At 43.1% G+C, this 13,164-nt stretch overlaps 6 protein-coding genes across 6 annotated transcripts; 2 read left to right on the forward strand and 4 right to left on the reverse strand.

Annotated features, from left to right (window-relative positions):
* Positions 1-574: 574 nt before the first annotated feature.
* On the reverse strand, positions 575-1,118 carry EAE97_009463 (uncharacterized protein; the record flags this gene model as incomplete). The annotated part of the gene is made up of 3 exons (XM_038879978.1): positions 575-662; positions 750-844; positions 932-1,118. The coding sequence occupies 3 exons, from the start codon at positions 1,116-1,118 to the stop codon at positions 609-611; spliced, it is 336 nt and encodes a 111-aa protein (XP_038729089.1). The 3' UTR covers positions 575-608.
* Positions 1,119-2,172: 1,054 nt separating this feature from the next.
* EAE97_009464 (uncharacterized protein) lies at positions 2,173-4,846 on the reverse strand (the record flags this gene model as incomplete). The annotated part of the gene is made up of 2 exons (XM_038879979.1): positions 3,921-4,846; positions 2,173-3,866 (listed from the first exon to the last, which is right to left on the reverse strand). The coding sequence occupies exons 1-2, from the start codon at positions 4,063-4,065 to the stop codon at positions 2,173-2,175; spliced, it is 1,839 nt and encodes a 612-aa protein (XP_038729090.1). The 5' UTR covers positions 4,066-4,846.
* A 278-nt stretch (positions 4,847-5,124) lies between these two features.
* On the forward strand, positions 5,125-7,363 carry EAE97_009465 (uncharacterized protein). Its single transcript, XM_038879980.1, has 3 exons — positions 5,125-5,300; positions 5,353-5,436; positions 5,503-7,363. Exons 1-3 carry the CDS (start codon positions 5,280-5,282, stop codon positions 7,030-7,032), a joined length of 1,635 nt encoding a protein of 544 aa, XP_038729091.1. The 5' UTR covers positions 5,125-5,279; the 3' UTR covers positions 7,033-7,363.
* A 1,317-nt stretch (positions 7,364-8,680) lies between these two features.
* EAE97_009466 (uncharacterized protein) lies at positions 8,681-9,943 on the reverse strand (the record flags this gene model as incomplete). The annotated part of the gene is made up of 4 exons (XM_038879981.1): positions 8,681-8,770; positions 8,852-9,306; positions 9,363-9,609; positions 9,677-9,943. 4 exons carry the CDS (start codon positions 9,941-9,943, stop codon positions 8,681-8,683), a joined length of 1,059 nt encoding a protein of 352 aa, XP_038729092.1.
* A 416-nt stretch (positions 9,944-10,359) lies between these two features.
* Positions 10,360-11,379, reverse strand: EAE97_009467 (uncharacterized protein). Its single transcript, XM_038879982.1, has 6 exons — positions 11,074-11,379; positions 11,005-11,022; positions 10,871-10,951; positions 10,772-10,820; positions 10,678-10,716; positions 10,360-10,621 (listed from the first exon to the last, which is right to left on the reverse strand). Exons 1-6 carry the CDS (start codon positions 11,293-11,295, stop codon positions 10,614-10,616), a joined length of 417 nt encoding a protein of 138 aa, XP_038729093.1. The 5' UTR covers positions 11,296-11,379; the 3' UTR covers positions 10,360-10,613.
* A 313-nt stretch (positions 11,380-11,692) lies between these two features.
* EAE97_009468 (uncharacterized protein) lies at positions 11,693-12,601 on the forward strand (the record flags this gene model as incomplete). The annotated part of the gene is made up of 5 exons (XM_038879983.1): positions 11,693-11,985; positions 12,043-12,070; positions 12,123-12,215; positions 12,265-12,468; positions 12,530-12,601. The coding sequence occupies 5 exons, from the start codon at positions 11,693-11,695 to the stop codon at positions 12,599-12,601; spliced, it is 690 nt and encodes a 229-aa protein (XP_038729094.1).
* Positions 12,602-13,164: the final 563 nt, after the last annotated feature.

Below are 13,164 nucleotides of genomic sequence, written 5' to 3' on the forward strand. Positions count from 1 at the left end.
TGCAGCATCGAAGTAAGATGTCTAGATAACCGAGTCGTACACCCGATGAGACATTGTACAGATGACCTGCTTTACCCACCAATGCAATATAAAACTAATTTGCGTCACCATTATGAATCACATGTATTCACCAAAGCAAAAATGGCAGTATCATGAAATGTCTCTATATTGCGCACATACTAATGATATCTGTCAGGTTAGAAGAAAAAGGCAACTGTCTGGCAATATGTAGTTCTTCCAAACCGAACCATTTGAACAACCATATCAATACCAATGTATAAACGAGATTCCATGCACGATGAAAGAATGAAGAGAAGTATCTCATGTTGAATTGAGACATCATCTGAAAATGAAGGGAGAATCGCACACCCGCAAAGTCAATACTGAGTCCTAGTGCCGAAAGAGAACAAACATATACGTAAAGACGGCCACCCGGTTGGATTCCATGTTTAATGCTTCGAAGTGTATATTGCTGGTTTAGGTCGAAGAAGTCAAAAGATATATTTCTTGTTGCTGAGATGACGGGTAGATGGGAGATAAGGAAAGGGGTGATGATCGGATGATCAGCAATGCTCCTTTTCGTGGAGGATTCGAGGCTTTTTGTCCATCTAAAGAACGATTGGAATGGCAACGCAACTGTTGGTGAGAACATTGATTCCACCCTGTGTACCGCCACTGTTAGAATCGTCATCGCAATCGGGCTAGCCATGTAAGATAAAGAAATTTAGTGAAGAATAGAGAAGACTTACGCTGGTATCGCCGCCGTTCACATTACAGCAGACGGGCGCGGAATTACATTTGCCTCCGAGCACGACACCAAGGATCGGGATTGGGATCTCAGCGCCTATTATTGCCATTAGCAAGATTTCTGGACTAGACGAGACAATTCTTGTAGATTGGACGACGTCAACGGGTTAATAAATGAACTTACAGTTCAAACCCAACAGATTGCCCAAAAGACCATCACCTCCACTAGTAACAGATTGACAACATGAGAGTGTTTGACCTTGAGCACAGGTTTGCCCTCCACCACGAGCGAAGATTGTTGATTCCATAGTGGGAATAGCAACGACCATGGCGGCCAAAGAGAGAACAACAGCGGCGATAGTGAAACGCATTGTAAATATAGGGAGCAAGTTATTGACTTAAATGATTGATCCAAAAGCGAATGGAATGAGCTAGAGTGTGTATATGAAGCGAGATTGTTCAGCAAAGTCAAGCAAATGTGAGTCGATGAGTTGATTAGAAAATGAGATGGGGAGGAGAACTATGAGACCTTATATACAGGAGCCCTCCTCGTCAAAGTAACACTGAAAAATCGATGCAAGTGCTATCGCCTCCAGTTGACAGGTCTAATGAACTGCCAAGAGGCCGAAATATTGAAAGGAGTAGGTACAATTTTCTTCACAATCAAGCGAGATGGGACAAAGGAGGTAGCATTGTGCGTTCACACTACGGAGGAAAGAGCTTTCACGTCACTTGAAAAACGCCAATCGTCCTTGTTGCCTGTTATACCGTCTCTTTTCGGAACTGGGTATTCCCATCCTAGATTTTTCATGACAATCATTAAAATGAGGTTGTCTCTTACTAGAAAACGAAGGAGTTATCATAGCAGAACGTGACCTTGTGTAAGGGCAAGCGCAGAAACAGCCTGCAATTGGGCAAGAGAGATCGATACATAAGGAAAGACCAGATTAATAGTTTCCATGTGACGATGTACTACATCAATACCAAACTTTAGATAGAGTTGATTTTGCCACGTTGTGATATTGCATATACTTGAATAGAAAGGGCCAACAAGCGACAACGATGGATCGTCGGAGTCTTCATGGGTCCCCGTGAAATTAAGCTGAAATTGTACATCATAGATAGTGGTTAGGGGGAACACTGAAGCACAGAACGAAGGAGAAAATAGATATATCTACGCGGCTGATGATTTGTAGAGCTTGTGATGCTCGATTGCCATAATCCTCCTATGAATGCGCCACACTAAAATAACTCCAAGTATTTGATTCCATGATTATTAGCGCCAATTCGCCACTGAAATTTGGTAAGGTGAATTTTCGTAGATCATGTAGCTAGATGTTCAAAGATTATGTGGACCTCCCTTGTCTCCCTTCAAGTATCATGCGTGCCAGAAATGCGAAAGAAGTACTTATTCCAATTATGAGCCTAGTTTGGATTCCAAACGGTCCACCAAACGCCAATGTTAGCCGCTATGATCAGATCTAACATCTTCAAGCCCTCATCATGGATGATGAGTTTCCCAAGTTTTGCACGTTTGCCTCTATTCCCACCACCGGCTTTTTCTTGTCCAATACTAAGGTCCAGCCGATCGTCATTATCGTTCGAGGTTGTCAGCTCGTCCAAGAAGTTATTTAATCTTTGTGTTAAGGGCGGAGAGTCTTCTTCAAATGACGAGCTAATTGAGGAAGGTCTAGGTGGCAGATGGGAAAGATCTGTCCCATCACTTGCGTATGGAATAGCATGAGACGTTTGATGCGGCTGAGTTTCAGATGGATGGTGAGGGCTAGGCTTAGATAGCCTTTTACGGAAACTTCCTAGTTTTCGTGTAAGTTTAGTCGACCCACTCTTGACTTGAGCTGCAGCCAAGTCCATCTTCTCTCTATCGAATAAATCTGAACTTGGTAAATTGAAGCGAAGTTCGCTCACAGTCACAGAGCTTGACGAAGAGGCAGTGGAATCTGCGGATACTGGGGCTGGTAGCTTGTGTAGACAACGTAAGGACCGGCCAGCGCCACCAGTGGAAAAAGTGCAGGTACCTCCCCAAGGACTTAAGAATGTGTAACCCTTGGCGCGAGAATTTTCGGTCCCATCCGCGGACCGATTTTCTGGATCAGATTCCTGCGGACCTTCCGAGCTACCGCTGGTATTTCTGCTGTGATTTCTCGACAAATCAGATATTGCCCTTCTGTGCTGTTTAAAAGTTTTATTCCATGAACTAGCCCATTCCATTGATATTTGACTGTGAAACCCAGATCCGGAGACCCCAGCCTTTTGCGTCACTGATGTGGGGACTTCATTTCCGGAGGGTTGGTATCTAGCTCCTTGTGACTCCCGAGCTTGAGCTGTACCACCGAGCTTGTTGTTGCCTATCGGGTGAGTATGATTGCGGAAATAGGTATAGCCTGGCGTTGTGATATGTACAGAAATGTCATAGTAGGGTTTTTTAGTTGCCGTCATCCCTACAGTGGGAGGATTGGATTTGCCTTCAACTATGCCGACATTCCATTGGCCACCCGAGGTTGGATCTCGTCGAATGATAGTTATCGAAAATGCCTTCGCAGAATCATCAACTGGTTTGGGTCTTTCAAACATCGTATGGCTACTTTGAGGCCGGTGTGATGTCTCCAGATCACTGTGAATAGGACTACCAGCCTGAGAAGACTCTGGGGTGAATAACGAATTCTGAGGGACTATTTTCGTGAGAGGCTTTCTGTTGACAGTATTTGACCGCGCCATAGAAGGATGCTGACCTACGACCCGCCGAGAAATACCTGCTTCTACTACCATTGGCGTATTGGCAACGTTGTCACGCGGGGGCACGATGTCATCATGTCCCGAAGTATCACCCTTTTGGATATCTAGCGCAGGTGCTTGGTGTTGTAGGCGCTCCAAGTTTAATACACTTTGCCTATCAATATCCAAAGACTGGGCCCTAGAGCCATCGGGTAGAGGTTTGCGGGGTAAATTCTTTTTAGAAAGTGCCCGGGAAGGGACCAGCTGCTCTTCGGGTAAGAGTTGGGCGTCCTCATCCGAATTCAGATGTAAGTAGTATAAAGAGTTTGCGACATCTTCGGATGTGACATTCTTGAGTTGTGGTTTCAAGGTTGTAAGAATGATATCTAGAAGACAGAGTCAGCTATGACGATCAACGCCCTACATGCATGCAAACGCACCATTACTACCAGGTACTCTAGCGATATAGAGAACTAGATTGGCCTTTCTCTGCTCGGTTGGATTTCGTGGATACTTCGGAGGGTTTCCAGCAAGCTGGATCAGACCAGAAAGCGAGTTTGCTTCAACGAAATCTTGCGGAGACATATTTCGCCGGCGATTTGAGGTATACGATGGCACTGGACTGACAAAAAGAGAGAAGGGGAGCTCTTCTTTTTACACTCTCGTTCCCCTGGAGTGAATCACACACAGGAAGGCAAAGCAACAAATTCGGCAGATTAAACCTTGGGATTATTGACAAGAAGCGGGTGGAAGAAGCTCAGCCTTTTGGAAGAGAATTTTGTTTTGTAGGTTTTCGATTTATTAAGCTTTTTGCTATATCACTGTGATATTGGGCAGCAGAAAATGTACCCCAGATATGTCAGGGAAAGATGGTGGGTATCTGGAACTGGGGTCTCATATGGCGAATAAGGGAGGCTGATATGCTGCTGATGGGATGAAAAAAGAGCTGGTTGGTGTAACAAGGAATCGCAGAAACTTATAAAGATTGAGAAAGTTATCAAAGATGTAGCGGTGATAATGATTGCCACGACATCATATACTTGATCCACATGTTGCTTGGGGCTACCCAGGTATATTAAGATAGAGAGTAAATAGCCAGATGAGACTTTTATATTGAAATCCTTGATTCTTGGACTCCTTATGCTATTCCAAGCAAATAATTTATTTGGTTTTTAGGTCGATCTGATCATCTGTTGGCGGGTCACCAAGAAATCCCAACCACAAGATTGACTTGCAGCTTTGCACTGCCACGATGTCGTATCAAGTACCGACAAAGTGTGTGAGGCTGATGTATGAGGCTGAGATTTTTGACTTTTCTTTTTTTTTTTCAGACTTCACTTATCAACTGGGTGGGAGGCTCGGGAGGTAGGTGGATGGTAGGGTAGTCACCAGTACAGTATGTGTGCTAGGTAGGTAGGTAGAGGTTGAGAGTCCACCCACCTCACCTACCTTGCCCGCCTCGCCCGCTTAAAATGGATATTTCACCAAAATCCCCGTAAAAACGACCCTTGATTCGTACGAGCTGACCAATTAAAATTCATCAAAAGTTCGTGCACTAGGAGTTAAGAAATCTCGAAAAATTAATTTTGGCTCGGATTATCGTACAGAGGGAGAAGAAGAAAAGCTTCATACTTTTTTACTACACTTTCAATCTTACCCAGGTACCATACAAACACAGAACAACTTTTATGATAGTTATGTTATTTTGATTGCATTAGGATCAAAAGATATAGCATTTATTTAATTCAAGTTTTATCTCACCAGTATTCGTATTGTAATTCATTTGTCATTGGTAAAAGATGGCAGAGAGCACTCTTCAAGTTTGTCTTTCTTCCCCGCCTTTCCTATTTATCCATTAACAAATTTTCACAGGACAGACTGCGTGAGCATGCAGAGGCATTCGATGGATTGCTATCCTTGATTCCAGCAAAATACTACTATGCCGAAGATACCAGTGTACGTTAAAAATTCATCTTGGTCTCAATTGCTGGTGCCACAATGCTGATTGCCTTTCCAATACAGGATCAATGGAAAAAGAAGAAGCAAACTAAGCAACAAGCTGCTGCTGCAAGGCGCGCAAAGCTTGATCCAGATTCTGCAAAGACCGCAAAGGATGTCATGGATGAAAGAGCAAAGAAGAGAAAATTGGAAGAGTCTGAGGATGTTGAGGAGGGTTCCGAAGTCGAGGGCATCGAGAAAGAATTACCAAAACAAGGATTGAAAAAGGCCATCGAGAAGCCAGCAAAAAAGCTGAAGACCGATGCTGAATCCACAAAGGATACATCCAAATCTGCGACACCAAAAGACTCTACATCCAAGAAAGGTTTGACACCAGAGGAAGAGGCGGCAAAATTGGAAAAGAGAAATCAGAAAGAGGAACAGAAGAAGGCAAAGGCGGCCAAGAAGTCAGCTAAACAAAAGGCAAAGAAGGAGGAAGCTGCCAAACAAGTCGTCGAATTACCAACCGAAGACACTCCTGCTAGTGAGTCGACTACAAAAGATGATGTGGCTGAAGAAGTGACCAAGGACACTGCCACTAACAAGACCCCTACCAAAAAGACAATCGAGCATGAAATTGCGGCCGATGAGGAACCAGAGCATGATCAAGAAATTGGTCATTTCGAAGCTGAAGGTCTAGAGGAGCCTGAATCTACCAAATCATCGCCGCCCTCTTCTACTTTCTCCGCAACAAACGAGGACAATGCCAGTGGAGGTACATCCACATCCTCTACTATCCCTCCTACCGCCCCTCCTAAGCACATCACCATTCCAGCCGACTCTGAAGCTCTCCGTTCTAGATTAGCAGCTCGTATCGAAGCCCTACGAGCTCAACGTAAAGCAAACAATCCCGATGGTACCCCCGTTCGCAATCGCCAAGAACTCATGGACCAACGTCGCAGAAAGGAAGAGCAACGCAAAGCCCACAAAAAAGAACTCCGACTCCAAGCCAAAATTGACGAAGAGGCTAGACGAGAAGCCGCTTTGGTATCAGCACGAAGTAGTCCAGCAGGAAGCTTGCTCAGCCCTCTAATTCGCTCACCCGAAAACAATTTTGCTTTCGGTAGAGTCGCATTCGCTGATGGACAAAGTCTCAATGAAGATTTAACCGCACTCAAATCCATACCAAAAAAGAAGGGACCACAAGATGCCAATAGTGCACTTGCCGCCGCAGCCAAGAAACAATCTCGACTAGAAGCCATGGATCCCGAGAAACGTCAAGAGATCGAAGAGAAAGAACGTTGGCTGATTGCGAAAAAGCGCGTAAACGGTGAGAAAGTTCGAGACGATAGTTCGCTACTAAAGAAAACTCTCAAGAGAAAGGAGGCCGCTAAGAAGAAGAGTGAAAAGGAATGGGGCGATAGGATGGATGGTGTCAAAAAGGCAACTCATATGAAACAAAAGAAGAGAGAGGAGAATCTCAAGGCTAGGAGGGATGGAAAGGGTGGAAAGGGAAAGAAGGGTGGAAAGGGTGGAAAGCCAGCTGGTGGTGCAAAGAAGAAGAGTAGGCCGGGTTTTGAGGGTAGTTTTGGTGGTGGAGGAAAGAAGAAATAGAGGCTGTTGTGAAATGATGTTCTGTTAGGGATTTGATTAGGTGTTTAGGAGTGAGGATAGGAAAATCATAATAGAGGATGTGGTGGTTGGTAGGTAGGATAGGAAAGGAAAGGAAAGTGATAGTGTCATGTCTATGGAGTAGACTGACCGGGAGAATCATTCTCATCCAGCAAAATCGATGCATGGATGATGACATTGTGGTTACTACATTGGTCATTAGAGAAATCTTCTACAATACCATCTACAATAAATGTTTCCGTACAAGATAATTTATGTGAACAACTGAATCATTATTGAAATATCTCGAAACTAGAATATACAAACCACTGCTGGGAACCTCATCCTATCTTATGCTATCCTGTCCTATACAATGCAACTCGAAGCCGCTCAACCTAGGAAAGAGAGCAAACAAGAAAGATTTTATATAAAACTCACGCTGTTCTTCATAAACACAAAGCAGACTGAGTTTCCCAACCAACTCCAAAGCTCTTGTAGATAAGTCTTACATATACCTCTTCCTTCTCGTCTATCCATTCATCCACTTCTTTGTCCAGTCATTCATCTATTTATTCATCTATTCATACATTCGTTTCATCCAGTCAGTCATGTACCAGTATTCATCCTGCTGTTGCTGTTTGTTGCTGCTTGTTTCTTCAGTCATATAAATATATATATTCAATCAATAAAATACAGAATCAATCAGAGTATGAAATCTCTTGATATAGTTCCTATTAAATACAATATACAGTCAATACTCCAATTAATATCTATCTACTTAACTCAACTCAACTATCGCTGATACTTCTCCTTCTCCTTTTCATCTCTTATCTAGTATTCTTTTGTTAATTGAGTCTATCAAGTCTATCAAGTCCGGTTTCTGCATTGAGTATCTGATATCTGATATCTGATATCAATCATCAGTCCTCAATCATCACATATCAGCTATCAACTACTGGTAGACAAACAAACAAACTCTTACACACTCTCCCCTATCTATTCCTTGAAAATTATAAAGATATAAGAACAAGACACAAGACATTCAGAAGTAGAACCACAGCCACTACATCACTCACACCAAGCATACTCATCTTCATCTTCATCCAAAATATATAAAAAATCTAATAATCTGTTTAAATTCTGCCATTACAACAAGATTCCAAAGGTACATAAGTCAAGGTAAGGTAAGGTAAGGAGGTAAAGTAACGTAAGATGTGATTTTTCTTTTTCTTTTACAAGAAAATCCCCATCCATTTGCAAATCCGATGATTTTGCATGCCCAAGTTCCTCATATCTTGAATCTTGATTTGTATCTTGATTTTCCTCCCTTACTTCTTACCGTATCTGCAAATACATTTCCTGGCGCCCGCCCAGATAAGAACAGATGAGTGAAAATACTAGGTGAACTTTTCCCTTTCTCTTCTCTCCATTTCCTTCACTGACAAAGAGTCTAACATTCCGACTCCCCTACTCCTCCTCCCCTTCCAATTGAACGAAAATGAATGATGTAGCGGTGGCATAGCAAGAGATATCCTTGTGTGTGTGTGTTGATATATTTTGTAATTTTCCCTCCATAAAAGTATCATCAAGATGCGGCCCACTTCCGCCTTGTATGTGAGATCGTGGATCGAATTGCATGTGTGAGAGATGATTATAGCAAAGAGTCCAAACGGGTAAAGACACTTAAACATGCGGCAACAACTTCGAGTTGTAGTTCTTTATCCTTTCCATTGTTTACTTCCTATTTGCACGGTATTAGTATATGTAATTTTAGAAAGGGGTGCATAGACAGGGGTGTGGGGTGAATAAAAAATATACATACATCTGTAATAACCTGTCCCAAGTTTGCACCTATTCCTGCTGAGCCTCCTGCTCTCTTTCCAAATGGCCATTGGCTGTATTCTGCCAATAACTCATCAACTTGAGCAAATGCTCGTTCTCTGGATTCGTGACCGAGTGATGCGAGGGCGTTCTCTAATACGTTGGCCGCATAGGCAGCACATACCATGGCAATTGTTCTCACATATCTGAATTCGAGGTTCTCGGGGAGGAATTGACTGCCTGGGAGTACAACAGTTCGTTGTGTAAGGACGTTTCGGACTCTTCTTCTGATTTCCTCCTTTGCTCCACCGTCTGCTACAGGGTGCGTCGCCATATCGAATAAAAGGAAGTTTCTCTTTTCGGTTCTTAGAATGCCCTTATCAACCAATCCTTTAGCCAATCGTTCTCTGACTTGTTTCAATTGATATCCGATTTTCATGAGATTCCATGTCTCGCCTGGTAGATAATGTTAATGTTGAGATCTTGAGATGTGTGAAATTGCGATTTCTTACCACTCATCAAATCGATCCATGAACTGACACTCATCTTCTCACTCGCTTTCATCATTTTGAGCGCTTCATCCAATAAGACTTCTCCTGTCAAGGTATCATCGATAACCTCAATTACTCTGTCTGCTAAGGGGAATCGCCGCCTCGAGGAATCCTTCTGCATGCTCACTCTCCCTCTAAATGCCAGCTCAATGACAATACACCCACGAAGCGCATATGATATATTGTCATTCCAGAATGAAAGATAACCCTATAAATTAACATTAGTATCAATCGCAGAAGCGCAAACCACCACCTGTCCAGATCAAGCCACCTACTTGCTTATCCTTCAATCCCAGTAACAAAACTTCCTCCATTAACGTCAATTTAGGTTGTTTGCTTCTCTCTGCACTTTCGTTGATATCTCTTGGATCAAAGGCAATTTTGTGGCCATTCTCTCCGCTCTCATATGATGTTTCTGGGCCGCTTGTATCGCGAGAATTTCCAGCCTTGGGCGCCGGTGATGCAACACGACTCGATTCTCCATTTTCCGTATCGCCAGCTCCTCCTCCACCACCTCTTCTGCGTGTGAGGCCAGAAGACATTGGGTCGTATCGCGAAATCGATTATACTTGTAGTATTTGATGTATGAGTAGGGAATGTCGTAGGAATTAAGCAAAGGGGGATGGATTTTTGTCCTCTTTGCAGTGAGACAGCGGCGTTACCGCTCACAAAAGCAATTCCGCCAGTAGAATATCCTATCCTCTGTCAATAAATTAATTGATATCGAAGTTCTAGATTCTTAAATTCATTCTTCTTCGTATCAATAGTAAAAAAGTGGGCGGGGCAATTGTAGTGTCTTGTAGGTTGAATTGTTCTGTAGAGCTTTGAGGTGCGTGGATGAACAGGGATAGCGCAATCAGAGGACGCTAATATTTTATAGAGAAACTTCTTTGACCGGGGAAGTGGGAGATTATTATGATGGTTCGGAGAGAAAGTTCTTAGTGAAAAGAATAATTTGAAACATATCCAAACTTAATGTATCTTCATGTTTTAAATTTAAGAGGAGAACACAGAGGTTTGTTGAGTAAGATGATCTAAACATTTTTACAGGCGCATAGAATCACATCACTTCTATGAACGCATCGAAGCTCGTACAAGTTTCCCCTCCCTTGTATCGCCGCCTGTTCACCACTTGTATCTCATTCCTGGCCCATGAATCCCCCATTGCCTTACTTCAATCTTGACCGTCCCTATATTATACGATTCCATGATCTAATGAGCTGTAAAAGATATTAGCTATTCTGTTTGCCTTTGTGAAATATAGTAGGAGACTCACCATCTGGTTGGTGAAGAATATACTCGACGGCTTGGTCAACTATGGAATTTATTAGATAATTGCGCTGTTCAATGCTCCCACCAAGACAACATACCACTGAGAATAGAATCCGCATCCTTGTCTGGGATCTCAATGCTGAATTCCTGTGACCGCATCAGTCTTTAGTTCCCCACTGTGAATGTCTTGTACAAACCTCCTCAATAGCCATAACAACCTCTACAGTGTCCAAGCTGTCCAACCCAAGATCGTTCGAGAAGTGTGCGCTTGCAGAAAGCTATTCAATGTCAATCACAACGTTCAGGCCGTCTTCCCTATCATATATCATACCTTCGTTGGGTCCGAAACCTACAAATCAAATTAGTACATTCCCAGTCAGACCTTATTAAGCACACTTACTTTGTCGAAGTTGCCCAGTAAAGAAAGGATTCTGCCCTCAACTTCTCCCTTGTTAAGACCGGCGGCTGCGGAGTAGCATCTTGCAGCTTGGAAAGCTGATGGGGCGAATTGAGATTTTGTGATGAAAGAACTTTGGTTGATAGGACGAGCAATTGCTGCAGGTCTTTGGACAGCTTTGCTAGCAGCGCTGCGGGCTGATCTGAGAAGGGCGGTTCTGAACATCTTGATATGTGGAGAGGATTAGAAGTGACGTCTGTGGATAATACAGTGGTAGATACGAATTTGACGATAGAGATGCTTCCCAGAATGTTTAGCTTTAGCGTATTTTGAGTTCACGTGACAAAGAGTGCGCCGACGAGTTTGATGGAGTTACGTAGAATGAATTTGATTGGTACAAATTTGGTTTGAGATGGTAAATTGTATGTTAAGGACTATATTCAATCTATATTACCGTTTCAAAGATATAAAAGGAAGTGGTGGCGTACAATAGAAGCTTTCAACTTTTGGCCAATCACAGAAAGTCATTTCGAAATCAAGTCGTAAAGTTCCGTCAACCCTCAAATAATATCATATACAAGTTACAGATCTCTAACAATCTTGCCACGAGCAACCCTTCACAATGGCAACAACAAAGCCCATAACTATGCTCGTGGCGCGCAGTCGTCCATTAACTACTTTGACTGCCTCAACAATTCGCACATTCACACCTGTTGCATCTAGAGCAACCTTCTCAACTTCTCAATTTCGAGGCGCCACCCCAGCCGGTCCTCCCCCGCCCGGCTTCAGACTGCCAAAACCTGTAAGATGGAATGAGAGTAAGGAGAGTACGATGGATAAGGCAGGGAAATACTTCCTCATGTCGGAGTTGTTCCGGGGAATGTATGTAGTACTAGAACAGTACTTCAGACCTCCGTAAGTTACGCCATTGAGTCTCTCAAACTCCATGTTGCAGTGGCTAATTACCTGTAGATATACAATTTACTATCCTTTCGAGAAGGTATACAGTTCAAAAATATATTTGGGTGGCAACAAATACTTATAGGATATAGGGTCCAATTTCTCCTCGATTCAGAGGCGAGCACGCTTTACGAAGATACCCTTCAGGAGAAGAACGATGCATTGCTTGCAAGCTTTGCGAAGCTGTATGTTATTCCATTCTAATGAGTAGTGGCGGTTTCTCATATAGTTTAGATCTGTCCCGCACAAGCTATTACGATTGAAGCGGAGGAACGTGAAGATGGCAGTCGCAGAACGACACGATACGATATTGATATGACGAAATGTATCTATTGCGGATTCTGCCAGGAGAGTTGTCCAGTTGATGCTATTGTGGAATCACCAAACGCTGAATACGCCACTGAGACGAGAGAGGAATTGTTGTACAACAAGGAGAAGGTATGTCAATATTCAAATAACCCGCTGGGTTTGGTCCATCTCTTACTAACCTATTCTACAGTTACTGTCTAACGGAGACAAGTGGGAGCCGGAATTGGCGGCAGCCGCAAGGGCTGATGCACCATATAGATAACCATGTTTTTATTTGTTGCGAGGTGGGAAACTGTACATATCAGAGGTGTTGCTTCAAAATGCGAGTAACTGGACACAAGAAATTCCATAATTTGTGCAACAAAACATGTTCTCGCTGGTCTGAACGTCTATTTATGTATTAAAAGAAGTGAACCAAGTCTACAAGTGTAGACAATGTACTTTTGTCAGAATGTCCACATGACCTTGTCGTAGAGGGATCTTGTTAAGACTTGCATGGAGTTGTTTGGCTCACAGATCGGCGAGATTCAAGTCTGCCCGACGATGTTACTTTCAATTTACTTACTATACATACCTAGATAGGTATTCATTCTCAAAACCAAACACTGCCGTTCCAAGTTGTTGAATCCGAGATAAAAAAATCACACTTGTTCATGGGCAGCTCCAGTGTCCAAATCCAAAAACCGCCCCCCCCCCAGTGTACATCGATTGGGCAAGATCAGAGGCAATATCTGTGCAGTCTCGCCCCTAGAGACGAGGAAGGTGCGATTTTAGTTGTGGTGTTAAGCAGATAATACAAAGAGAAGGAAGCTGTCACTGACCTTC

This window comes from Botrytis byssoidea, assembly GCF_014898295.1.
Source record: "Botrytis byssoidea strain MUCL 94 chromosome Unknown BBYS_022, whole genome shotgun sequence".
Taxonomy (NCBI): Eukaryota; Fungi; Ascomycota; class Leotiomycetes; order Helotiales; family Sclerotiniaceae; genus Botrytis; species Botrytis byssoidea.